This window comes from Argiope bruennichi, chromosome 4, assembly GCF_947563725.1.
Source record: "Argiope bruennichi chromosome 4, qqArgBrue1.1, whole genome shotgun sequence".
NCBI classification, from domain to species: domain Eukaryota; kingdom Metazoa; phylum Arthropoda; class Arachnida; order Araneae; family Araneidae; genus Argiope; species Argiope bruennichi.
In genome coordinates, this window is record NC_079154.1 from 68,261,561 (window position 1) to 68,288,060 (window position 26,500).

The 26,500-nt window shown below is 26.6% G+C and overlaps 1 protein-coding gene across 2 annotated transcripts in view; it reads left to right on the forward strand.

Moving 5' to 3' along the window:
• Window positions 1-10,526: 10,526 nt before the first annotated feature.
• Window positions 10,527-26,500, forward strand: part of LOC129965487 (U2 snRNP-associated SURP motif-containing protein-like) — a 39,035-nt gene continuing 23,061 nt past the window's right edge. The window contains exons 1-10 of one of the 2 annotated variants that reach the window (XM_056079409.1): window positions 10,527-10,545; window positions 12,769-12,829; window positions 15,018-15,116; window positions 15,569-15,683; window positions 17,143-17,267; window positions 17,602-17,666; window positions 17,936-18,039; window positions 19,461-19,549; window positions 19,642-19,807; window positions 25,187-25,392. In XM_056079409.1, the coding sequence (XP_055935384.1) occupies window positions 12,794-12,829; window positions 15,018-15,116; window positions 15,569-15,683; window positions 17,143-17,267; window positions 17,602-17,666; window positions 17,936-18,039; window positions 19,461-19,549; window positions 19,642-19,807; window positions 25,187-25,392 (1,005 nt within the window). In that variant the 5' untranslated portion in view covers window positions 10,527-10,545; window positions 12,769-12,793. The other variant, XM_056079408.1, reaches the window with a different exon arrangement.

Consider the following 26,500-nt stretch of genomic DNA (forward strand, 5'->3'; position numbering starts at 1 on the left):
AGCAAAAAACCTTGCTCTAACATAACTAAGCTCTTGCTAAACCAACACAGTCCTCACTTTTAACTGTTAGAATTAGGTTACTTATCGGTAAAAATGTGGAAAATCTAAAAAATAAATTCTTTCTAGAATTTTTTCTTTATTACTTTCTCTTATATGTTGTATAGAGAAAATATAGTAATCAACAATCGAAGTTTTGACGAATCTCCACGTTTTAGACCTTCTTGAGCTTGAAAAACATTTTAGTAAATTCTAGCAGTCTGGGACAAAGACAACTCAAAACCGCTTTGAACTAGACGTTTGAAATTCAGTATGCTGTCTTAACACAAAATTTGCAGATATATAAATATCAAATTTTGTGTAAAATCTGTTTAGAGGAAGTTCGTCTGTCCGGTTGCTTTAATGTAATTTAACACGATAACTAAATAAGATTCGGTACACAAATATAACATCTAGAATATAACCTATCAAATTTTGAGCCAATTCCAACAAAGCGTTAATTGTCTGTCGGTCTGTACTTCCACAAATATGTAAACGCTATAATTCAAACACGCAATGGCTTAAATATAACGAATTTGGCACAGGATTTTGTGACTACAATTGCAGTTTTTTTGTTAAATCTTTGTTCCAATCGGCTGAGAAAAATGTGTCGAAAGCGCAAATTCGATTTTCAGGTACTATTAACCTCATGCCAGGGATTAATCGCTAAAAATGACGATAAATTTGGCAAAAATGTTAAATTCAAGCCAAAGGTTAATATTTTGTTACTGTTGTGCGTTCTATAACTATGTGCGTTTTGTAACTATGCAAGACGTTCTCTGGCATGATAAGCTTACTAGAGAGTATGCGAGAAAGTTTTTGGGAGACTACTTCCTTAGTCTTAGATATTAAGATAATATAAAAATAATTTTTGTGTTGTGATTTTTTCCGAAGTTATGACGGAAAAAAGTGAAATATTTCAACTCCTATTTCATTCTGTTTAGAGGGTTAGAGAAAGTCATTTAATAATGCTGTAAATTCTACAAACGCTAAAGAACATGAAAACCAAATTTCGTTCGAATTCGCCAAGGAGCAGGGAAATGTTATAAAATTCAAACACACAAATAAAAAAAATAAATTTTAATTGCTATTATTAACAAAGATTAATGTTTATGTGCATGTTGACGCTCAACAGACTGTTTGATCCGCAGCTGCCAAATTTAGCACAGTCATAATTTGGATAGTAAAAATGTATATACCTAGGAGCGATTTTTAGAAAAATTTAATTAGAATTTTTTATTAATTAAAAATCAAAATGAATTTTATGATTCTTTCTCAATAATTTTCAAAAATATTATTACACAAAAATAAATTTTACACCATTTAAAAACTTAAAAAATCGCCTTTTTAATAATATCAATTAAAAAAACTTTGAACATTTTTTTTTAATGTTGGCTAATTTTTTTAAACATTTCTTTTTGCCTTATTTCCAATTATAGATTCCATAGTTGCTTGAAAATCACACTGTTTTCATTACTACATTAAATTTAATGGTATTTCATCGTTCATTTAATAATGTGATTTTTTTCTTCCATTGTTAAAAGCTAAAGATGAGTTATTTTATTTAATGTTTGTGTAGTTTACAAGAAAATAGAAGAAATTCACTTGAAACTATATTTCGCGAAGATTAGTTGATAGATGAGCCAATCATTTGTGTTTTTAATAGCACTGCGATGTCATAGGACTACTGTCCATTAGAAAACTTCAGGAATTCAATAAACAGAACATATGTGAAATAACTTAAATAATAAGGTTCTAATATCTGACAATACGAAATCATCGAAAGAGTTATGTCTAACGATTTGGAAGGAAATATCCGATATCCACAACTAACCAACTGGTCGCCAAAGGCGAATAGTCCTTATTACTGATGGAGATTTATTTCTGGTCGACTATTATCGGATTGGCAGGACGAAAACGGAAGTGTGTGTGTGTGTGTGTGTGTGTGTGTGTGTGTGTGTGTGTGTGTGTGTGTGTGTGTGTGTGTGTGTGTAGGGGACGGGACAGATAATTTTAATTGATGAATCATCATATAATTTTCTATTGACACAACTACAATGAATTTACATCATATACTCGGTATTTAATATGTTTGAAATGCATTAAACTTTATAACCGGCTTTTAAATTAAAAATTTTAGATTATTTATGAGTAACGAAACGTTGTTTTTTTTAAAATTGTTACCTCTCGACAAATATTTTTTGCAGCAATGTTAATTTCTGAATTAACGAAACGCAAATGCTTTGATTCATGTTAAATGTAAAGTTCCCATTCCTTTATCCCAATATCTTATTCAGTGCAATTTCATCTAAAGTAGTTCATAACTGTATATTACTAAAAAATTTATATACAGTGACGACCACATGTCTGGATACAAGATTAGAACATCTGATTTAATTTATTATTTTTTTATTTAAGTTCAAAAATTAATAACGGACCATAATTAGTTCATATCCATACAAAATAATAAAATATTAATAATATGAAAATACATATATGAGTTTTAACCCTCATATAGATTTAATAAATTTAAATGTTTTATAGTTCAGTTTTGAAAAACATCAGTTTACAATTTCATTTAATTTTGCCGCTTTCTATACTAACGAAATGCCTCTTTAAGATGTACAAAAAGTGGTTAGTAAAATGAAAATTTAATTTGTGAAACTTCCATTCATTTCCCACAAACTTATGTAATGTTTTCTCGCTTTTCTCTTATCTCAGAATCAAAATGAAATGATCATTATGTCGATAAAATTATCTACCAAGGTGTTTCGCTATCATTTGACTGCGTAATATAAGAAAGTATACATTTGATGGAGGGTTCAGATAAACGTAACTTTCAGATGAAGCGTTTATCAAAAGGTTCAAGTCCAAATATCGTGATAAAAGGGTTGACATTAATAAAACGCTTTTCATCACTTAAGCCTAATTTCATGGATTCATACTGTAAAACTTACTCTAGCAGAAAAATATAGAAGTTAGAAAAATATAGAAGGCTAGTTATAGTTATAACTAGCCTTCTTTGACAACCAGCTGGTTTGCTACGATTATTTTTTGTTAATATTTTCAATTAAATGTTTTATGTAGATTGCTCGTAATAGCTATCTCAACAAAGTTTATTTAAACGTAGCATTTTATTAGATATATAATATGTGCTACTACTTTAGAAGCCTTGTGGCGTTCTGCTTATTTTGATATACATTTGTCTAATTTCTTGACATCTTATTTAAAATTAGAGCTTTAATTTTAAACGAGAGTGATTAAATTTCAATTAACACAAAAATTTTCTTGCTGAAGCTAAGCATGTTTATTAAAAATATGAGGACCGAAAATAAAATCGTTTAACATTGAATAAAACAGTATTACAGAATACAAAAGTAAGAATACAGAATATATATATTTTTTTCAATATTTAAGTAATATTTCAGAGGATTACTATATAAAATTTCTCTTATTCAACAAAAATTCAATTTACTACTATAAGAGTGCACTTTACAAACTAGAAGAGCAGCAATATATTTATTAGATATAGAAAGTATAGTAATCGTCAAAAAATTTGAACTCGAAGTTTTAATAAATCTCCACGTTTCAGACCTTCATGAATTCGAAAAACACATTTTTTGGAAAATATCTGTTTGTCCGTCTGTCTATCTGTGATGAAGATAACTCAAAAACGCTTTGAGCTAGACAGTTGAAATTTGGCATACGATTTTTAGACCAAATTTGCAGATCTCTGTCAAATTTTGAATAAAATCCATTCAGAGCAAGTACGTCTGTCCGTCTCTTCAAATATAAGTTAACACGATCATTACAAAGCAAAGAGAGCTAGATAGATAAAATCCAGTACATAGATTTAACGTCTATAATGTAGACATCTGACGAATTTTGAGCTAAATCCAGCTGAGGGTCTGTCTGTCAGGCTGTACTTTCAGGAGCATGTAAACGCGATAATTCAAAAACGCAATGACTAAAATATATCAAATTAGGTGCGGGATTTTGTGACTACACGTGCAGTTTTATGTCAAATCTTTGTTTCAATCGATTGAGAAAAACGTGTCTAAAACAAAAATTGGATTTTCGAATACTATTAACCACATACTAGAGATTAATCGCCAAGTAACTCGCCAAGGATGACACCACAGATTCAGTAAAAATGCTGAATTCACGCCAAAAGTTAATATTTTATAACTATTGTACGCCAATGCCGTGTAAGGCGTTTGCTGGGATGACAAGTTTATTAGAGAATAAGCGAGAAAATTTTGAGAAGACCCACTGGTTTTATATATGCAAATTTACTACAGAAAAGAGCAGCAGTGTTTAAAAGTTGATGCACTTTAAAAATCTTTCATCTTAGCTTATTTGTGAAATTAAGTTTTAATTTCACAAGTAAATGTAAAAAAAATGTATAAAATTTCAAAATATTTATTATAAGTATACTTTAAATAGAAACCTATTCATAAAGGAAAAAAAAAAAAAAAAAAAAAAAAGCCATATCTTCGCTATTAAAAACGGAAGGAAAATCCAAGATGAAATATTTATAGCAAAAATGAAAACATTAAGTTGCTTTACAATAGTGAAATAGATTGTAAAATAAGCTTTAAGAATTTTTTAAAATACGCGAAAAACTAAATTGCAATTTAATTGGTATCATTTAAAAACATAATTTTTTTAAATTTTAAAAGAGTGTTTGTGTGTGTGTGTGTGTGTGTAACACTGTCTTCTGCAATTACCTTGGAAAAATGTCTAAAAAATGTTGATTACTTTTTAATGAATTAAAATTTTAAAAAAATCGCTCCGAAGTGCATATTTTCAAACTCCAAAGAATATTTATAAAAATACCAGTGGATCTAGGTTTAACGATATATGCTATAAAGCGCCATTACGTACACATGTACAAATTTCCATGCATTATCAAATGTAATAATATATCTTAGAATAGTTTTTGGTTCATTATTATATACTTTTCAAAACCTCCTCAACAATCAAAAATAGGATGGCGAACAAAATTAAAAGACAACAGTAGTATCCAAGTACTACTGACAGAAATTATCGGATTTTCAATTAAATGTAATAAAAACATAATAAAAGTGTAAATGCATCAAATTTGTAAAAGAAAATGAGTATGTCCACAAGTTTTAACAAAAGATATTGTTATCCACCAATGAAGACCATTGGTTCGCTCGGAATAATGGCTATGCTTAGTTTCAATTAAATACAATCAATTATTAATTTGTAATGCATAAATTATTATTCACGAATCTTTCTATAAAATATTTTTAAACGTCAAATTATGAAAAGCATTAAAGTCGTATTATTTTTAATAGCCTTGCACCTGTTTTGTTTATTATGTACGCGAACCTTCCTTGTGGAATTAGGTTATGTGATATTATAGTACTATTAAAAAACATATGATCGAAAAATCTTGAAATTTTCATTATATGGTCAAAAATATCCAGACACTTCTGAATTTACTCATTTTTTTTTTCAAATTTCTCTAGAAAACCGCCTTGACGAGCTGTTCTTGAATTTCAGTCATCTAAAGAATACGCTTGAACTCGCATTTTTTAATGATGTTGATCTCAAAAGTATTAAAAAAATCTATCAGAAGTGGATGAATAAAAATATGATTTGGGTGCACCTAATTTCACAGAAAGTTGATAATATTTTGTAAACTTCAAAGGTTCTATTGTGGCGTGCAATATTAACATGCATTTACGTAAATATAGCTCATATATTCAAAAATATATAGTTTTTTTTTCTAAAAAAAATCCCATATTTTTTTACATTCTTCTTTATTATAACATTCAAAGTTTCAATAAAATTTGCATAATATGTAAAAATATGCAAACATAGCATTACATTAAAATTTAACATAAATGTTTTGAGTATTCGAGGAAATATAAATAATTTTTACTACTCATTGCGAATTACAGTATAATTTTACTTTCATAATTTCAAAGCTAGATATATGAGGCAATTGCTATGGAAATTCCAGAAGAGTACCGTTAAAATTTGGAAAGGTATCGGCGTTGCCACGAGTTCATTTTCAGTTACTCTCTGAGAGATTTTAAATGAAAATAGATTTCCCACAGATCGATATTTTTTAATTGAATCTTTGAATAATTATATTGAATTTCATAAAGGTTTAAAAATGCTAAATGCACCTGTATATAAATTTAAAAAATAAATCGGGCATCATAACCAACGGAAAATGTATTATATTATTAGCACATATTAGAATAGTACTTTTATGTAATTTGACAATTACTGTAATTAAAAGCATTCAGACAAATTTTTATTTTGCTTCACCCGGAGATATCTCAATTACTGATATGAAGGGAATATCTTTTGCTGAAATGATAGCTGCTACTCAATGAGGAAACATATGAAGAAGTTTTTAGAATGCTTTTTAACGAATTGTATTCTGTTCTTTTAAAAGAAACTCTTAAGCTCAGTTACTGACGAGAGACACTTTGGTCTAGTGCAAATTGATTTCTTATCACGCAAGTTTTCTATAGAATTTGAATCCGGATTCTGAGACAGCCAGCCTATTTCCTCAGTATTTACGAAATAGATTGGAATGTGGAATTTAACCTATACCTCTAATTTTTTAAAAAGAATGTTGCATAATTTCTGCAAAAACTAGCGGATAACTTATTTATTAAGTAGTAGAAGTGAAAGGTGATCCCACTTTACCTTTATTGCCTACGCCTTACACCTTTACATCTTAAGCTTATTGCAAAAGATATCTGAATGCTTTTGGTTATATAAGGTATATATATTTACATAAGTGAGTTTTCCGAAACTCCATTGAAAAATGTTAATTCAAGATTTTATACACGACAGAAGTTCAAGAGTAATTTGTTCAGCCTTTGTGGTGAAATTCGAGAAAATATGTCAATCCAAAACTGTTCTGATACTATTGATTATATAGCGTATCTTATAATTGCATGTTGTTTTCCACTTTACTAATAATTCATTTTTTTAATTCCATTTGTAGACTGTGTAGTTAAATAAACGAAGTTTTCTTATTTAGCTTTCAACAAAATAAGGAAAATATACACTTAATTATTTGATGAAGCAATGAAAGCGAGGTTAATTTCATTACAATAATAGAAAATACTTTAAAAAATCATCTTCTTAAATATCGGACGGAAACTGTATAACAACTAAAGTGTTATCCTTTTTAAGATAATATTTTTAATTTTAAAATAGTGTAAAAATTATTTTTATGTAATAATGTTTATGGAAGTTACCGCGAAAAAATGCCAACTTCATTCCTAATTTTTACGTAACTAAATTTCAGGTTAAATTTTTAAAAATGTTTTCAAGAGGCATATTTTTACTTTGTAAAGTGTTTTGAGCAAAATTTCTAATTGTAGGTCAAACGGCCTTAGTCTGTAGAGCATTAAAGGAAATACACATATACATACATTGTCCTTTATTACTCAAAGAGATGAATTATAAATTCATCATGAATTTAAACAAATTGCAAGAAATTTCTATTTGTTTTTTATAAGACTATGAAAAATTCATCTTGAAGTTTTATTTCTGTATATTTCATTCCACAATATTATTCTTAAGTCTTCCGAGTATTCACTGATTTGCAGAATAAATAAATTTAATCAAAGTATGCAAAGAACTTTTAATTGAATTTCAACGTTTATTTACTAGAGAATATATTTGTAAATTTTTGCGTTGCTAGTGTGTTCGCGGCAATAAAATACAAACTTATAAATACATTTTGAAAACGCGAATATATTTCAGGTATTCCGTGCTTATTTAGGGGGGGGGGACTATATTAGCATAAAATACTCAACAGCATTGTTATGATATTGTCCGGCATTCAGAATATCAAAACATCGTGCAGATATCGTTATCAGTAACTTATGTTAGTAGGAAATAAGACAAATACATTATTTAATGTATTTTTAGATAAAAATTGTGAACTATATGGAATAAAATTTATGAAGAATAAATTAAAAATGTATAAAAATTTTTAAAGCCAAATGACACTTTCATCGATAAGAAGATTGTAACATTTTCTCTTCATTAATAAAAGTACAAAGCATTTCGTCTTCATTTTCTTTAAAACACATTTTATTTTTAGAACAGAAAGTTTTACGATAACGTTCTATGGAGCTCATTGCCAGTTGGGTAGAAATGAAAAAATGAAAAGTCTGTTATTTTTTATAACTTTTTAATTGAATGACGAATAAATTTAATTTGCTTGAAATTAATTTTCTTAAATATTTTTAAATTATATCTTTTGAAAATTCCTCCCATATATATCATACTTCCATGCCTTGGTGTCAATTCCCATTCCATAATGAATGTAACTTGTGCATTTCATTTAATAGCTAACTGTTCCCAAGGAGCTTAGTAAAGGTGAATGGCTCCAGGGTCATAAAATGAGTTTCTACGATTTGCTAGTCTTATCCCATATTTTCACCACTGTGAATATGATGATTAATTTCAAACGCGAGTTCGCAAATTGTACAGACTAAGTCTATGGCAAAGGATACCGACGTGCTCTGATTGGTTTAAGCCTTGGCATCTTTTTGGTATGTAAATATATTTTTATAAAAATAAATAAAATTTGTGTATTTACCCCCCCCCCCCTATTTTTTACGGTTTACATTTAATATTAATCTGGAACACATATACAGCAGAAAAGATCAAATCCTGAAACCGAAATTCAGGAAATATAAAAATTACAATTTATTAAAAATATTTTCTGTGTGTATTTCTTTTTAATATTATTTTGATATAAATAAAAAAATTAGCTACGAAATCACATATTCCGTTAAAGCTTATCTATTTATACGTTTTGGGCATTAAGTAATCATCTTCCCATATGTAGTTGATGGGAAAGTAAGAAACGTTCAGCAACAAGTTTCAATGACTGCATAAATTATCTAATAAAGGAACGAAAATCATATAGAAAAATAAGAATTATTTCATTGTTGCATCATATGTTGAGTAATTACTTTCATTTAATTTTTATACTTATGGGCATAAACAACATCAGTTACTTGTATTACTAGGATTATTAGTAATATTTATTATTATTATTATAAATTAGTATTAGTAGTATTACTAGTACTATTTAGAGAAAACAATTATATTAATAAGAATTAGATTGTGTTGATATTCACTCGTAACTTCCATAAAACTAATGAAAGGTACAAGGTTTGAGCCAAATAAGCGAAAATTACACTATTATGAGTGCAAAACATTGCCAAAAAGATGCCAAGGCTTAAACCAATCAGAGCACGTCGGTATCCTTTGCCATAGACTTAGTCTGTACAATTTGCGAACTCGCATTTCAAACCATCAAGTTTACAATAGTGTAGCTTTTTCCTCACGTCGTTTCACATCGTGTTTTTAATATTATTGTTACTATTAAATTAATATTGAATATGTATGGTATTGTACAAATTCTTGAGTGAATATCTACTACCACTAAGTCAAAGATACTATTTTCCCTCCCTCAATTTATGTAATGGATTCAAAATTAGACATTATCTTTTTTAAATGAAGTTTAATATGACTTTCCTTTTAGAGGAAAGAGTTATGAGGGGGAGGTGAGAGATAACATCATTGAATGAATGCTTTATGAAGAAAAGACGGTTATTTTAATGCATAATCTGAAAAGAAATAATTATTTACATTTATTTAATAGTGCATTTTTATCTTTGAATTACATGTACGATAGTACATTGCTATTTTTTTAAAATAATCTCTATTTGTTTGTACATTTTTTAGTTCCTAACAACTCAACTTTGACATTTTCTCTTCCCAACATGTAGATCTTGCAAAGTACTGACACAATCCTCTACTCCTATTGGCTGAAATAAAATATCAAAACTGGGCAGACCGGTCATCAGTGAATGTGTGAATCAATTTAATTAATAGCGTTCTGCAGCATTTGAACAGATCAGGGAGCAAACTTGTATGTGCTTATATTATAATAAATGAGTTTTAACATGATAATGCTTAAGGATTATATATTATATAAAAATTACATTATGCTTGATGAAAAAAATAATTTAAATGTTCAACGGGGTAGATTATTTGACAAAGTAGTACCAATTTCAGCACATAGTTACTTCTGAATACGGGCCCACTAAGAAAAGATCTTTCAAAAATTTAGTTATATTTTTAATAATATAAAATAAAAATTACATTGTCCCTCGGCTACCTCAGAATATATTATTTAAAACGCCCTCTTATCTTTGCAAAACATCAATAAGGCAAAGCAATTTGAATCTGTGCAAATTATCCTATTTCTGTATTTCAAATAAATCAAACAAGATTTTTTTTTTTTGAATATAATAACATTTTTAGTTTAGCTGAAGAAGAAAAACAGGAAATATATTTATATGTATCTTAATTTTAACTAATAAGTTTCTGACTTTCGTTCTGAGGAACACCTACAACAGATTGGTTCTTAGAGAACGTGAGTACCGATTTTGGAACGGCTTTCGATCGGGCATTTTGCTATATGTAACCGCCTTTTTTTTATTATTGTTGTTGTATTTTTCATATACTGTTTATGAGAGTTATTGTAGCGCGTTTTCTCAATTTATCAGTTATGTTATGAAATTGTTGTAATTTTAATTTGTTGAAAAGGTATGTATTCAAATGTAATAGAGAATACAAGGAACTCTGAGCTTTCGGTATTTGTGCTAAATATTTTAAGCCCCGAATATTATTGTATCAAATGACATCTCTGTTATCTTAAATTTATTTGTGTACAGTTATTTTATATTGTATCTAATAGCAGTATTTAAAATTTGAATATACTTTTGAATGCAAAGGATTTTTTTTTTCAAAATTTCTTAGAAAGTTTATTAGTTCGAGAAAACTTATTTAGTAGAATCGAGTTATGATGTAGAATTTTCAAACATGGTGTAATTTAATTGTACAATATGAAGCAATTTTTATCCTTCAGGATATCTTTTAAGAAAAAGAAAATATGTGAAATCAATTCTTAATTTATTACAGTTTATTCCTTGTTGCATATCAATCTGTATGAGAACATACCACATCATATTAGATTCAGTACTTACACCAATTAATAGAGAATTATATATTTAAGCAGTTAATAATAATGAAAAAATCATTATGATTTTTTTTGTTTGTCTGCAGTTTTACTATATTTGGCTCCTTACTAATTGTAATTAATGTATATTACCATCCTTAGCAGTTGTTCATACTATTTGAAGAAAAGGCATTAGTATTATTGATATCTGAATGGTATACTTTGCATGTGGAGATGAACTGTGACTTCTGTTAGCTCATTTTCCTCTTAATAAAACTGACAGAGAATTAATAGATTATTAGTTTTAAAGATGCTATTATTCTTTTGTTTTTTAATCATATCTTTTGAATGAGCATAGAAATTTTTTTCTCTATAGTTTTCCTCGGGTTTTTTTTTTTTTTATTAACAGTTTTATATTTTATTGCAGTATTACCATTTTTGACATCTCATCTTTATGCTTGTATCATGTTTCTTTTTTCATTAAACCTGAATACTCATCCTTGTTTACAAGATTTCATTTGTTTCTATGTATTTGTTAATAATTAAAATGCATGCAGAAGAAAGTTGACTAAAAGTTGTGCTAAAAGGCTGTTAGATGCTTGCTAAAAATTCTGCTGACCAATATAAATTTGGAATTCATTGCTTCTTTTGTCAATGTTTATTTGTGTCATCCTGTAGATATCCTGCCTATCGTCTAGAATTTTAGAATAGAGATCTTGAATTTATAAATTCTAATAAAATATTTGCATATAGTATTACAAAATATGCAAACATAATGATTGTTGAAGATAATTTTAAGCTCCACAGCAGCTTTAAAATTTTGATATTTAATTAACTTTTTGAATTAAAATTATCCTTACATGATTTTTAAAATCATTTTTATAAGAGAAAGTGATACAAAGAAATGCTCATCAACTCTGTAAATGGGTGAAAAAATCTTTTATAGCCCTTAAAAAAAATCTATAAGGACTTTACAGAAGGTGGATATTTGAAATTTTTAATTAGAATATATTTTTCTTAGTTTAAAAAAAATGGCTTTTTAAGAATTTTTTTTCTCTAATTGATCTACAAAGACAATTTGTTCTTGGAATTAATTTTTTAAAAGAAATTTAAATTTTGTTTCAAAGTTTATTGAATGTCTATTTATGCTTATTGTTACATTGACTAATTGAAAATTTCTTGTTTTTTTTAAATAAATGTTAAATGCTATTAGAATACCAGATTAATCTTTTTTTTTATTGGTTATTTTATTGCATTTCTTTATATTTCATTGGGCATAAATATTTTGTGGACAAAACACATTTTATATTTTTTCTGGAGGTCTTACTTTATGTAAGTATTCTTTAATAAAAAGAAATAAATTATTTTACCTTTATCAAATGAATATTCACATACACTGAGAACTATAAAATTATTCAAAAGAATGTAATGAATTGTATACTGTTTTAGAAACTGCAATTATTAACCAAATACATGTATAATGCTGTCGGTTAATGTTATTTCCATTATTTTAGTTATAACAGTTCTGCATATTTGTCTTCTGCATATATAATCTGGCAAATTTATAATTTGCAACAGTTTTAAAATTGGATTGTTAATAATATCTGATGTTTTGTTAATGTTTTGATACAAAGTCTTTAAAATGTTTTATATATTGTAATAATTATTTATTTATTTATTTTCAGTCTTATTTTCTGAATTTTCTTTATAATGTCAACTCCAAAAGGTGGCGATTCTCCTACCAGAGTATGTATATTTGCTACATTCAATTTCTAATAATTGCTTCAATCTTTTAGAAAAAGTGAATTGCTGAAAATTATAATATTATTGATGAAAATTTTTATAATATCTCCAAATTACATCGATTATTAGTTTTAAGGCAAGGGTTTAGAAAATTTTCCAAATTGAATATTTATCATAGCTCATTGATATTTATTTATAAGCTTTTGAAATAATGCCAAGAAAATAATTTTAAAAATTTAATTTATTTTCCTAATATTAAATTTTACTTTGGTATTACAATATATTTGCTATATTATGAGATATCTTAAGCAGCAAATTATCGGAAATGTATTGGCTCCACTTTTCTGACTTGAATTCATATTAATTACATGTCAAAAGGAATATTGGTCCTGTGTTTATTTTGTAAAACTCAAAAATATGCTTATTAGCTTCTAATTTTGTGAAAACAACTGCTTGAAAATTATATTTGTTGTTCTGAGAATATTTTTCTTTATTTAGTAAAAGCTAATGAATGTTAAAAATATTGAATTTAAAATTAATGAACATTAATTTTTTTGTATTTGTAATTTATAGACATTAATATAGACTACTAAAATATCGGACATAATATTTGAAAATTAAATTGGTGATGTAAAAATATAGAAAATAATAGTCAAAAATACTTGTTCTTTTTTCTTTGCTCAAACTGTTTCAACAACAACAACAAAAAAAAAAAAACATAAGCATCTTTTAAATTAAATTAGAAAAGATTTGAGACAATTCTATTGTGACAAAAATTAAAGCACCATACTTGAACAACATAGTGTGAAAAGAAGGAATGAGAATTGAATTAAGTTTTAAAAACATCAAAATAAATATAATTATAACCAAATAAAATATTAAGACATCATAAAATGTTGCTCCAAAGTGAGAAAAGAAAGTGCTTCATAATTTTCATTAAGGAGGGGGAGAGCTAGGTTCAAATGTATTGCATCTTCTGGTACTCCATATTAAATAATAGTTACAATTTTTTCTGGTCCTATTTCAGTAATGTAATAATAGAATAATATATTTTTTAAAAAAAAATTCTAGTAAAATATTGAAAGAATAAATTATGTGATATCTTAAAAAATATATAGAATATATAATAAAAATAATATATTTTCCAATGTATAAATGAAATGTATTTTCAGAAAATAAGGAGAGGAGTATCTTTACATCAAAACTTTTTTTGTTTACATAATGACATTATAAAACTAAACCATCACAAAATCATCTCAATTCTGATCAGGAGACCAAAAAGGAAAAATTTTACATTGGATTTAAAACTTATATATGCTTGTGAAAAAAATTCAGTTAAAATATGACTGAGCAAGCATTGGTTTTTAGGAGTGCGATTCTTAACTGTTACTGCAGTTTAACATTAGATGGCTATAAAAATTAAATCCTGAACAATATAGGAAAGTTAGGTGATATGCAAAAGAAAAAGGGTAAAGTCCTCTTTAAATTTTAAATTTAAATAGTTAGAAAAGGATTACTTTAAATGTGAATTATTTAAATTTATTATGTATTTATCAGTCATGAACTTGGATTAAATAATTTATACCTCAGTAAGTTGATTTTTTTGCAAACAAGATGAGAAAATTTTTAGGTAACAAAATAATTTTTATTCATTTAGATAATATTATACTTGTACTTTCCCTATAAGCCACAGATAAAAGAGAGAAGAAAAACCTTTATTCTAAAAAAAAAAAAAGGCTTTTTTTAATAATGGATGTTAAGATTATTCCATGAATGTACTACATTCATTGTTTAAAGTCACTCATACGTTACTACTGAAATTTTACAGTAGTAACGTATTTAGATATTTTTTTCACTAGTAGGTTATTTCTGGCTCCTACTAGTGAAAAAATTATCATTATTCTTTTACTGCCATGATATTTATAGTGAAGATAACCACTAGAGATTTTCTTTATATATATATATTGTCTAAATTTTATTACTTCCATAAAATAATTCGTATTGCATACATTTAGTCTTGTTAGCTTTCAGCACCTTCTAGCAACTAAATGTTTCTTAAAGCGAATCTTACTTACCATCATGAATTATTGATATAATAGTATTATTTATGCTATAATTGTTTACATATTGTATTTTGACATTTTTCAAATCTAAAAACTTTAAGTTTAAATAACGTATTTTTTTTTTCAAGGGTCAAAAAGTAAAAGCATTTAATATAAATCCTGTTGGAAAGAAGAATGCAAAACCTGAGTTAGATAAAAATAAGAAAGATCCAAAACTTAAATGTTCGGTAAGTAGTTTAATAAGCATTATATGTATACTGTTGTTATTATGAAAGATTTTTTTGGTCTGTTGCTTTTTCCAAAATTTAAATTGTATTTTTAAATCAATAAATATTATTGTCACTTTATGCTAATTATGAATTATGAAAGTATTTTGCTGTATTCAGATAATTGAAGAATCATTTTTTTATGAATATATTGCACATTTTATAAAATGTGTAAAGATTAATTCATAAATAACTACAACAATTCATTTATAATAAAAATTGATTTTATTTTTCTTACATTTTTAACTTAGTTGTTCATATTTACATTTATCATTTAATTAAAATGTAATTGTAAAATATATAAAACTGGATATTCATACACTGCTTGTCCTTTCATTAATTAAAAAAATTTCATGAGTGTTTAAAAAAATGTTTAATTGCTTTATATTTAAAGTAGTTAAATTGTTTTACAGGAAGAAGAAAAAGCAGCAGCTGAAGTTTATGAAGAATTTTTAGCCTCTTTCGATGAACCAGTTAAACATGGGAAACTTTTTGTCAGAGGAACTGTCATTAATGCAGGTTCAGGAGGTAATTGTCTAAAGTTTTTTTTAAAAAAAGTAATATATATATATAGAACATTATGTCTGAAATTATTCCAGTTGCTATTGAAAATATATAGCAATGATATTTTTAAAATATGTGTAATAAAGAACACAATAATAGAATTTTTATTCCTCTGTTATTTACAAATTTGTTTTTTAATCGTTTCTTTTAAAAATAAGCTTGCTCAGTATTTCACATTAAGATTGTTATTTGCACATTATTTCAATATAGAAACTTAAAAACTTTCACTACATTTGAATTAAATATCTTAGTTTTATTATTATTATTTCTGTTCTCTGTTCTTGGCTATGATTTAAGAATGGTAGAATGGCAGTGTATGGGATTAAGACTTTTATTTTAAAATTAAATATTAATTGAGAAATTTTAAAATTAAGTTTTAATATTTTTGAAAAATGGCATTACAAAGTTAACAAAATTATTGAATTCTTAATTCAAAGTTTTTCTCAAATGTTGACTCTGAAGAAACTGAAATGTATTTTATTCAACCTAAATTTGTCCATTTAATTTTTATAACGTTTCTAAATGCCTGGAACAAAGTTATCAAGTAATTATATTTCAAAAAAGTAAGTTAATTTAGATACTAAATTACTTTGAAATATTTTCATCATTGAAATATTAACAAAATGGTCACCATTAAAAACCCATTTTGTTCCATAAAACTTTTTTAAAAAATTTCAGATATATTTGAAAACATGCATGTATTCAAATATAATTTTTTTGTGATGTAATGTTGTTTTTTTATGCATCCTATTTTATTTATTTCATGTATTAGTTCTTTCCTTTTTAGTATTTTACTGTTCACTTTATAACTGAGAAATGGTCTTATTTGCATAAATTAAGACACTGAGATTTTCACATATTTCATAGCTATTAGTGTACTTTTATGTTGAGTCTTTTGCCTCTTTAATTTTTTTCAGTTGCTGCAGATTAATCTTAAATCTCTAATGTGTTTTTGAGAAGCATGTGGTATTATAAATTAAACTCATGACTTTTTTTCTATAATAACAATAAATCTATCTGCTTAATATTTTGATTTATTATGTTGCAATTTATTGCAGAAGAAAGAGAAGCCAGCTTTTCAAATTAAGAAATTATCTTTTTTATTTTTCAGTGCATACAATATGACATAATGGAACAAAAAACTCTGTATAAGTTAATTTAATCCCCTTCCCCATCCAGGTTTAAAAACAAGTACATTAATTAATGAAATAATCATATTTGAGTATCTACCTTCTTCAAAATTGACCTGAAACCTAAGGCTAACTTTCTCCATTATAAAATAAACATTTGTCATAACCAAAGTCATCATTTAATATGTGTATATGTCTTGATTTTTACAAATTATAATCTAACTCTTTCAATGATATTTGTTTGTGTATATTTTAATTTTACATTCATATTTTTGCTTTCCTTTTTATTTTAGAAGAGAAGCCTACTGTGCAAACAGGAAAATTATATAAGCCTCCAAAATTAGCTGAGGTGGTCAAAAAACCCCCTGAAGAAAGACCAGAAACTGCTAAAGAGAAAGCAGAAAGAATTGAACGTCAGGTATAAAAGCCTATCCATTTCGGTTATAAAACTTTTATTGAAAAAAATAAATTTTTGAAGTTATGTTTCCAAGTTTATCTCTGTTGTTAAACAGATTAAAGAAATAAAAATTCATATAGATATCTGAGATAATGATATCTGTATGTTTAAAATAACTTGATATGAGTAGCTTAGCAAAAGCTAGAAAATCTTTAAAAAAATGAGAGAGAGAGTTAGAAAGTTAAATCTAGTGGTTTTGAAATATCTATCTTTCAATTGGAATTCTACCAAAAGTTATATGATTTTGATTTTAGATATGTGTTGCAATAAAATTTTATATATCTTTGTTTTACAGAATAAAAAGAAGGAAAAAGAGAAGAAAAAGAGCAATCTTGAACTTTTCAAGGAAGAGTTGCGAATGTAAGTAATTTGATAAATTAGGTAATGATAATTGGAAAAAAATTTAATGTTTTACAGTTAATATATTCTTAAAGTACAGGTCTAGTTTTGCCTCCTTGTTTTTGTTGGATTAATACTGTTTCTAGTCTAAGTATCTTTGTATTATATAGTATCAAATTTTACTTTTAATAGAATACTACTTTATGGTCAAAGCATTAGTATGCTAATTTGTTTCACTTTTACTGCATATAATTAAAAATTATTTAATTAATAAAATTAATTATATACAGGATTCAAGAAGAAAGAGAAGAAAGACATCGTTTAAAAAATGTTGTTAAAGAACAAGTGAAAGTTGGTAGACCAGCTGAACCTGTAGAAACACAAATGCGTTTAGGTGAGTCAGTAATATAATACTAATTATTATAAAATTTAAAGCATGAATTAGGAATTTTAAAACCTGTTTATTATCTGTCATTAATGTTTCAGTAATAGTTATTTAGTGTATTTTAGTTATCTGTGTGTAAAAAATACAAACTTTTACTAAGGAGGTAACCTCTTAATAAATAATACTTTATAGATCATGTTATAGTAAGTTTAAAGTATGTAGGACAAAAATTAGGTAATTGAATTTTCAGATATTTTAATATTGTTGTGATTATAAAGATATGAATTATTTATTTGAGTTTGACAGTAAATTGATCAACTGTATAAAAAGGTATTAGAAAAATTGCTTGCATATCAAAAGTCAACCAACTATTTTTCAGCTCTTTTTAGTGCAGATTTTTTTAAAATGGAGTAAAAATGTATTTTTTCCTTATTTAAATGCATTTTATTCATTCACTTATTTTGCATTGCTACCCCAACAAACCAAATAAAAATTAAATGCATTTTCTTCCAACAATGTTTTTACTAAAATTTTGACTGTCAGTGTTAATGTATATTGGACTGTCAGTGTCCAATATATATTAACATCTAAGCCATTTCCTTCTTCTTCAGAAAAAGAAGAAAAAAAAAAGAGCATATTGTTGTGTGTGTGTGTGGGGGGGGCATGTTGCTTGATGAGTGATTGCTAAGCTCGAGAAAGTTTCTCTTTTTCTATGATAATGCCAAATATTTTAAAATTGTTTTCAAAAAGAAAAAAAGGGTTGCAATACAACAACTGACTTTAAAAAAATGCATCAGGATAGATAATATGTATCATAGCTAAGCTGAACTTAAAAAAAATAATTTATCATACATTAATAATAATTCTTGGCAATTTAGCCTCGTCACGCACCTAAAATACCATAATAATGAAATGCTTAACTCGTTAAAAAGCCAGCACAAAAGGAGGATAGTAATTTGGATTTTTCCCAGATTTGGTACAAAAATGCTATGGTTTATTCAAAAATGAATTAAATATTAATATATATAATTTCTGATTTCTTAGTATGAGAGATGATATTCTAAATTTCATCATTCCTTTCATTCTATATTCATTTTCCTTTCATTTGATGTAAATTATGATGATTTCATGCTCTCAATCATATAATTTTCTATGAGATGTTGTGCTGTGAAAAAAATTATTAAATTTTACAGTATGCACTGAATTTTTATAAATTAATGTATTTGTTTCCTGAGTGATAAAAGCAGCAGACATAATTTTCTGAAAAAATAATCATGAGAACAGGCTTTTTTATTTCGATCAAATAAATTAATTTTATTGTGGAGAGAGTGTAATGATGGCTTCCAAGTATTCATTTTCCTCAAGCTATGAATGTTCAAAGTTAGATTATATTAGTAGGAAAATTTAAATACTTTTTTTTTATTTTACAGCTGATGACTATAGATATCCTTCATATGGTTCCTATGATACTGGAGATCCTACTACAACTAACCTTTATTTAGGGAATCTGAATCCAAAGGTTTTATGTTTTACAATTTAATAAAGACTTTTATTTTTATAACCTTTTTTTACATAGAATGTATGCATTGTATCTTGTATTTTTTTTTCCAGATGACTGAACAACAGCTATGTGAAGTTTTTGGCAGATTTGGTCCTCTTGCTAGTGTTAAAATCATGTGGCCTCGATCTGAAGAGGAACGTGCTAGAGGACGTAATTGTGGTTTTGTTGCCTTTATGAACAGAAAAGATGGTGAAAGAGCTATGAAGAATTTAAATGGTAACATGTCTTTTCTTTGTAGAATGCTTGATTATTAATTAATATCTTTTGAATTATTACTTTTTTCCCTTTCCATATTGCATTCCTTCTGATATATAATGAATAATATGAATAAAAATTAAACTGCCCAAAATTAAATTTCTGGCTAAATATTCTGTTTGTTTAAATCAAATAGAGGCTTTCCAGCATCCATGAAAAATTTAAAGATTTAATTTGCATAGAAGAAAGGACAAAAAAAAAAAAAAAAAAAAAAAAAAAATCTTCAAAGTCTGAAAAATACTATGCACAATTTGATATACTTATTCAAAAATGTTAGAAGCTATTGATTTAATTATTTACAAATAGTCTGATTAATAGATTCAGTTGCATCCCATTGTTCTTTTTATTTTAAAAAAAATAATTAGTGTATATTCTCAAACTCCTAAACAGGTTTCATTTGGCATATGTCCATTTGTCAGATTTTAATTCTGATCCTCTAAATCATCAATCATCAATTTAAAATATACAAAATTATCCTTTATTTTTCAAGTAATGCAAGGAAATAGAATTTTTTTAAACCTTTTAAAAAAATATGTATATGTTACGGCCAAAGCCCGAAATACGGCCAGTTCGCGAATTGGCCGGCCAATTCGCGAACTGGCCTAGAGGTTTGGCCAAAGTCCGAAATACTTGCAATTAATGTTGTATTTTCTACTTTGGCTGGCCATTTCGCGAAGTGGCCGGGCATCCTTGGCCAAAGCCCGATGTGATAATCTATACTTATAAATACAGCTCAATGCATGCTTGTGCGCGTGTGTGTGTGTGTGTGTGTGTGTGTGTGTGTGTGTGTGTGTGTGTGTGTGTGTGTGTGTGTGTGTGTGTGTGTGTGTGTGTGTGTGTGTGTGTGTGTGTGTGTTGGCGCTCTACAGTCCAAACTGTTTGACAAACAGTTATCAATTTTGGTATATATATACCTTGGAGGTCGAAAATGTGCACCCTGGAGCGATTTTTAAAATTTTTTAATAAGAATTTTAATTAAAAATTAAGCGTCATTTCGGGAGACAATGTGATCTGGGATCTTTAACATTAGGTCCATGGAGCAGAAAAAGACTAAGGATCACCCTTAAATGTAATTGAAAACTGAATACTCAATTTGCCTTTGTATTCATACATGATACGCAACGCCTTTGTTCAAGATATAATTATTTCATTTTGAAGGGCGCAAATCTAATCTTCACGCTATCACGTTGTTAAAGTATACACGTTCACTGAATAATTTCTATTATGGCTTTAATATGAGAACAGAATAACACGAGATCATATTTTTATATATTACAAGCTTATTTTTAACTCAGAGGTGTCACTTATATTTGAACTCGTTTCTGAAACAGTTGCACTTAAAAAAAAAACAGTACACAGAAGTACTCGTTTTTAAATCCTTCATTTTTAACAGGGTGTAAAACAATGTGTTCTTGATTCCTTTCTTTCTACTTTGGCCGATCGTCCCCAGCCATTTCGCGAATTGGCCGGCCAAAGCCCGAAATCAAGAAAAGATCGGACATTGGCCGGTAAGTTTACAGCAACGTTGGCCAGATCGCGAATTGGCCGGCCAATTCGCGATCTGGCCGATTTCGGGCTTTGGCCGTAACATATATAAAGAATGAACATTGATTTTATAATTATCTTGCTGTTTTTAACATAATGGAATGTTGTTGAATTCTATGTCTTGTTTAACATTAATGAATTAATAAATAAATAAGCTAATTTAAAATTTATAAGCTATTTTTCTCGGTCTTTTGAAAAATTTTATACTGTACAATTAGTATTATGATTAGTAAATAATTAGATTTCTTAGCTATAAGGCTTTTTAATATGGAATCTTATCTTTAAAATGCAGGATAATACTCTTTTAAATGCTAAACATAGAATTATGCCTGAATGAAAATGAGAATATTCATTTCTTAATTCTTGCCCATTGAAGAAAAAAATATTTATTTAAAGAAAAACCATTTCTTGAGAAAGTAATTTTTCAGGAAAAATTTTTTGTCCTAAAATTTATCAGAATGCAACGTTTCAATCTCCTGGACCAAATCATCCGAATCCAGCTTTCTTATTTTTCATATTTTAAAATAGCATCTTCGAATTTCTCTTAAATTTATATTTTCTTTAAAAATTGTACAAACTGAAATGTATGATTTCTTTATATTCTAAAGTTGTCAAGAAATCTTATAATTCCCATCTCAATTTTTTTTTTTTTATCTAAGATGATTATTTATCATTTCTATATGTACATGAAAAATTTTAGTTTTTATTTCCTCTTTATTTTTTTTATATTGATTATACTTTTTCCCAAAAAACTTTTAGCTCAAATGCATTTAATAGTCAAATTATTAGCTATTCAATTTTTCGATTTAACTTGCTTGGGTTTATTATTAAAAAACAATAACTTGGAAATTAGAAAATTTCCAAGTTATGGTTTTTTTTTTTTTTTTTTCCCAAGTCCAAGTTTTTTTCCACGTCCAAATGTTTTTTTTTTTTTGTCATTGTTTTTTTTCCCCTCAATTTATCACAAATTACACATTTTATTATATTTTCATCATACTTAGAAGTATGTTTGTTAAATACCATTAAAATCAATTATGAATGTAATTTCAAAGTAAATTATAATTTTATGTATTCAATTTTAATTTTAAAAAAATTTATAAGAACATAATTTTCTATTTTATTTTGTAATATTATTATGTAGCCACTTCAACTAAAAATACTTTCTTCTTAATAAAATGTTTATATTTATATATATTAATTGTAATATCTTTTATAGTTTTCAGCCAAAATTAAGAAATTGTCTTTCAATTTAGATGCAAACTTGTAAGAAATAATGTTTATATTTTTAAATAAAATGTCCATGAATGAGATTATGAAAAATATTAAAATTATATTTCTGACTATGCAAAAAAAAAAAAAAAAAAAAAAAAAAAGTGATGAAAAAAAATATTTTCCAATCTCCAATAAGAAATACAAAAACTAACAAATGAAACATAATGCCTAATCAACTATTTTTTTAAAAAATGCAGAAAAACCTTTGCCTTAAAGTGGCATGCCACTATTTGTATTTAAAATTTGTTTTATATTCTAAAATTTCTTTATAAAAGAAAGTAAATTAACTTATACTAGAAATCTCTTAAATATACATATAAGAAAAATCTGTTTGTGTGGGAAAAATTTAAACTGGAAGCAAAAACTTATATTCTTATAAAATTATGAAGATAATGATAAATAATGGAGTTTTCTCTTCATTGGCAAGACACAAATGATATTATTGATCATATTATACATTTAAAAGTATTTCTGTTTCAATAAAATTTTAGTCATTATTTAAAGTTTCTTTAAAATATTATGAGGAAAATTTATGAGTCATAATGAATTTTAAAATTTTATTTTTATCACTGAAAGGTGTACTGAATATTGATATATAAGCAATCCATTTTTTGAGAAAGAAAATTTAAACAAGACTAAGTTAAATGTGTCAAAGAAAAGGGAAAATTGCTTCTTGAAGTATCTTTATCAAAGAAAATTCCTCCTTAATTTGTATATTGTGTTTAAACTTTTTATTTTATAGTCGTTGCATAGTAATGGAGTTTTTGTGCTTGAAATAATATCATTTCCACTGACATGTTTTCTTATTAAAAGATACGTCGACTTATTTTGTCCTATTTAAAAGTGTTTGATAGTTTTCTATAATCATTTGATAGCCTATAAAGAAAATTCCCCTCATGTCTAATTTCATATTAAAATTTTTTGCTTCTTTGTTACTTTATCTATTGTAAAATTTGAAATGTTTTTGAGAGACATTTAATAAAAGTGTCAGTTTTTTTTTTAAATAAATATTTTTTCATTTATTTTGTAAATATATATATAATATATATAATTTCTTTGCCACTGGAAGTATGTGTTAGTTCTATTTTTTAGATTTCAGTGTAGAAGCAATAGTAATCTTTTATGCCTTGCATTTCATTTCTAATAGTTTAAAGAAAATTCTGCATTTACAGTGATTATATGAATGTTTTACAACAGCTGAGCCATATTATTTTTCATTGTCATCCTATTATTTTAGTTATTTTATATAGTTTTTGTTCATTTAAAATGGAAGGATTTGATATAATCTTTCATCGAATTCTTGATGATCATGAGAAGATAGATAATTTAACTCGTAGGGCATCAATCCTTTTAAATCATTATTAATATTATTTTTATCTTGACATATACCAATGTGTGCAACAATGCATTTTTGCCCAATAATAAAATTTTGAAGCATACAAATACATAAAAAAACTTCTGTTGTGGTTATACAAAATGTACTTGATTTTACTTTATTTTCAAGTCAATGTCAAATTAACTCCTTCCAAATCATTAATGCTCATTAAACTTGTAAGCATTTGCAGTTTAGATATCCAACTTCAGTGTGTACCTTCTGCAAAGTTCTGGACACAGTTGATCACATTATAACAAAGTGTCCTGGTTTTGTCTTCTTGTGTTTATACTATTCTAATACAGCAGTTTTAGATTTCAAAATTTTGATGGGGGGAAAGACATCATCCAGGCTTCTTTGCTTGTATTGACTTTCTATCCAAATTTATTATTAGAGATGTTTTTTATTTACAAGAATGTAGAGATGTTTTTACAAATGTTTCATCCTATTTGAAATTCTGTTAACTGTGTTCTGTTGTCTAGCATGTTGTCACTAAATTTTTGCTTTAATCACATACACAATATGGCACAGCATAGCCAAATATAAGTTTTGTGTCATTAAAATAAGTTATCTAATTTAGTCTAAATTTATTGCTGCAAACAATATCTAAATGTGTTTCGTTTATGTATATATATATATATAATAAATTTCATATAATATGATATGAAATTGATATCTCTTTATAATTGTTTTTGTAACATTTTTTGGGGGAAAAAACTTCATGTGAATTAACTATGTTTTATATATGACTTTTAATTGCATAACTCTATATTGTTGTTGAAAAATGAAACAAATTAAATTTTTATACAAACATGACACATTATTTAGGAAATGCGAATTTCAGTATTTTTGGAATCAAATTTTATCGTTTTTGTGATCAATTAGTTTCCTTTTTTTGTCATAATTCTGCAATTTTTAATACTCCTAGTACTTTTTATTTAAGTTTATTCATTTAATTTGCTTATTTTATTTCTTGGAGCTTTAGCATAATTCAATAGTTTATGAAATTTAGCATTTTTGTTCTAAACCTCTTTTATGCCTATATTTTTTTTGTAAAAATTATCATTAAATCTGGAAATTATTCATGAACATATCTTGTGCACTATTAGAAACCATGGGAAACATATTCATTTTTTAAACTGTTTTTTCAGGAAAAGATGTGATGAGTTTTGAAATGAAACTTGGCTGGGGAAAAGCTGTACCTATTCCACCCCATCCCATCTACATTCCCCCTGCAATGGTTGAACTTACTCTTCCTCCACCACCCTCTGGCTTGCCATTTAATGCTCAGTTGGATAAGAAGGACAGACACAAGCTATGGCCAGGCGAGCCTGAAACTAAGGAGTCCTTCGAGCAGGTATATACTGAACATCAGGCCCTGTTTGTTTTCTCATTCTTTTTACTTTTGTTAAAGAATTTTCTATCACTTTATTAACTAAAGGTTTAAAGAATATTATCAGATTCCAAACTTTTTTGTTTTATCACTTTAAACATTAATCATCTTGCCTTTGTTTAAACTTTTTTTTAATGATCTTTTTTTATATAAATGCTTATTTGCACTTATCTAGTTTTGTTGGTAAGTATTGATTTTAGGCCAAATGGCAATGATTAATTTTGGGAATGTGATTGCAGTAATTTAGCTTTTTGTTAAACTGGTAAACATATCTGATGGATCAGCTTTCAGTATATTATAAACTCATAACTGTCTGTTCTGCTATCTTTCAATGCTTCAATAATAATGTTAATATTGTTCTCTCTATGTAATATTTATATAAATGAAATAGTTGCATGCAAATTGTAATTTTAATTATGTATATACAATATATATAAAGACCATCACTTTTTCATTTATCTGTAAATTCTATAACTAATACTGATAATATATCTTTGTAAATTAGCCTTTGAATGTTTGTAAAACTCTTAGCATTCATGTAAATCAGCTGACTTCTGTTAAAACATAATATCCCTTTTTTGCTTAATTTACTTGTTGGTTTTACGGATAAAAAATTTATAGAAAATGTTATTTATTCATATGAATGTTGAAATTCTTACAATTGTGTCATAATTATCCGATGTTCTGTAAATTCTATAATATTGAAGTGTTAATAGAATAAAGAACTGCTTGTAAAAATTATGTATGCAAAGAAATCACGAAGTCATAAGCCCACAGTTTTCATATACCATGCTGGAAAAAAGTGAATGGAAAGATCTGTATAGCGAATCTTGTGTGACAGTTTATAGAAGCAAATTTTTATTCCCAATTTGCAGATGTTTTGCTAATAAATTTCCATTGTGTGGGGTCATTTTAGGAATATTAAAAAATGGAGGAAGATGGTTTAAATAATAGAATTACTGTTTAGCTCTGTTTGTGAAAATTTTCAAAAATATTCTGTAACAAAAATGCAGAAATGCAAGTTAATTGTATTTATTGGAAATGAAAATTGATAATGCATTTTTATTTGGAA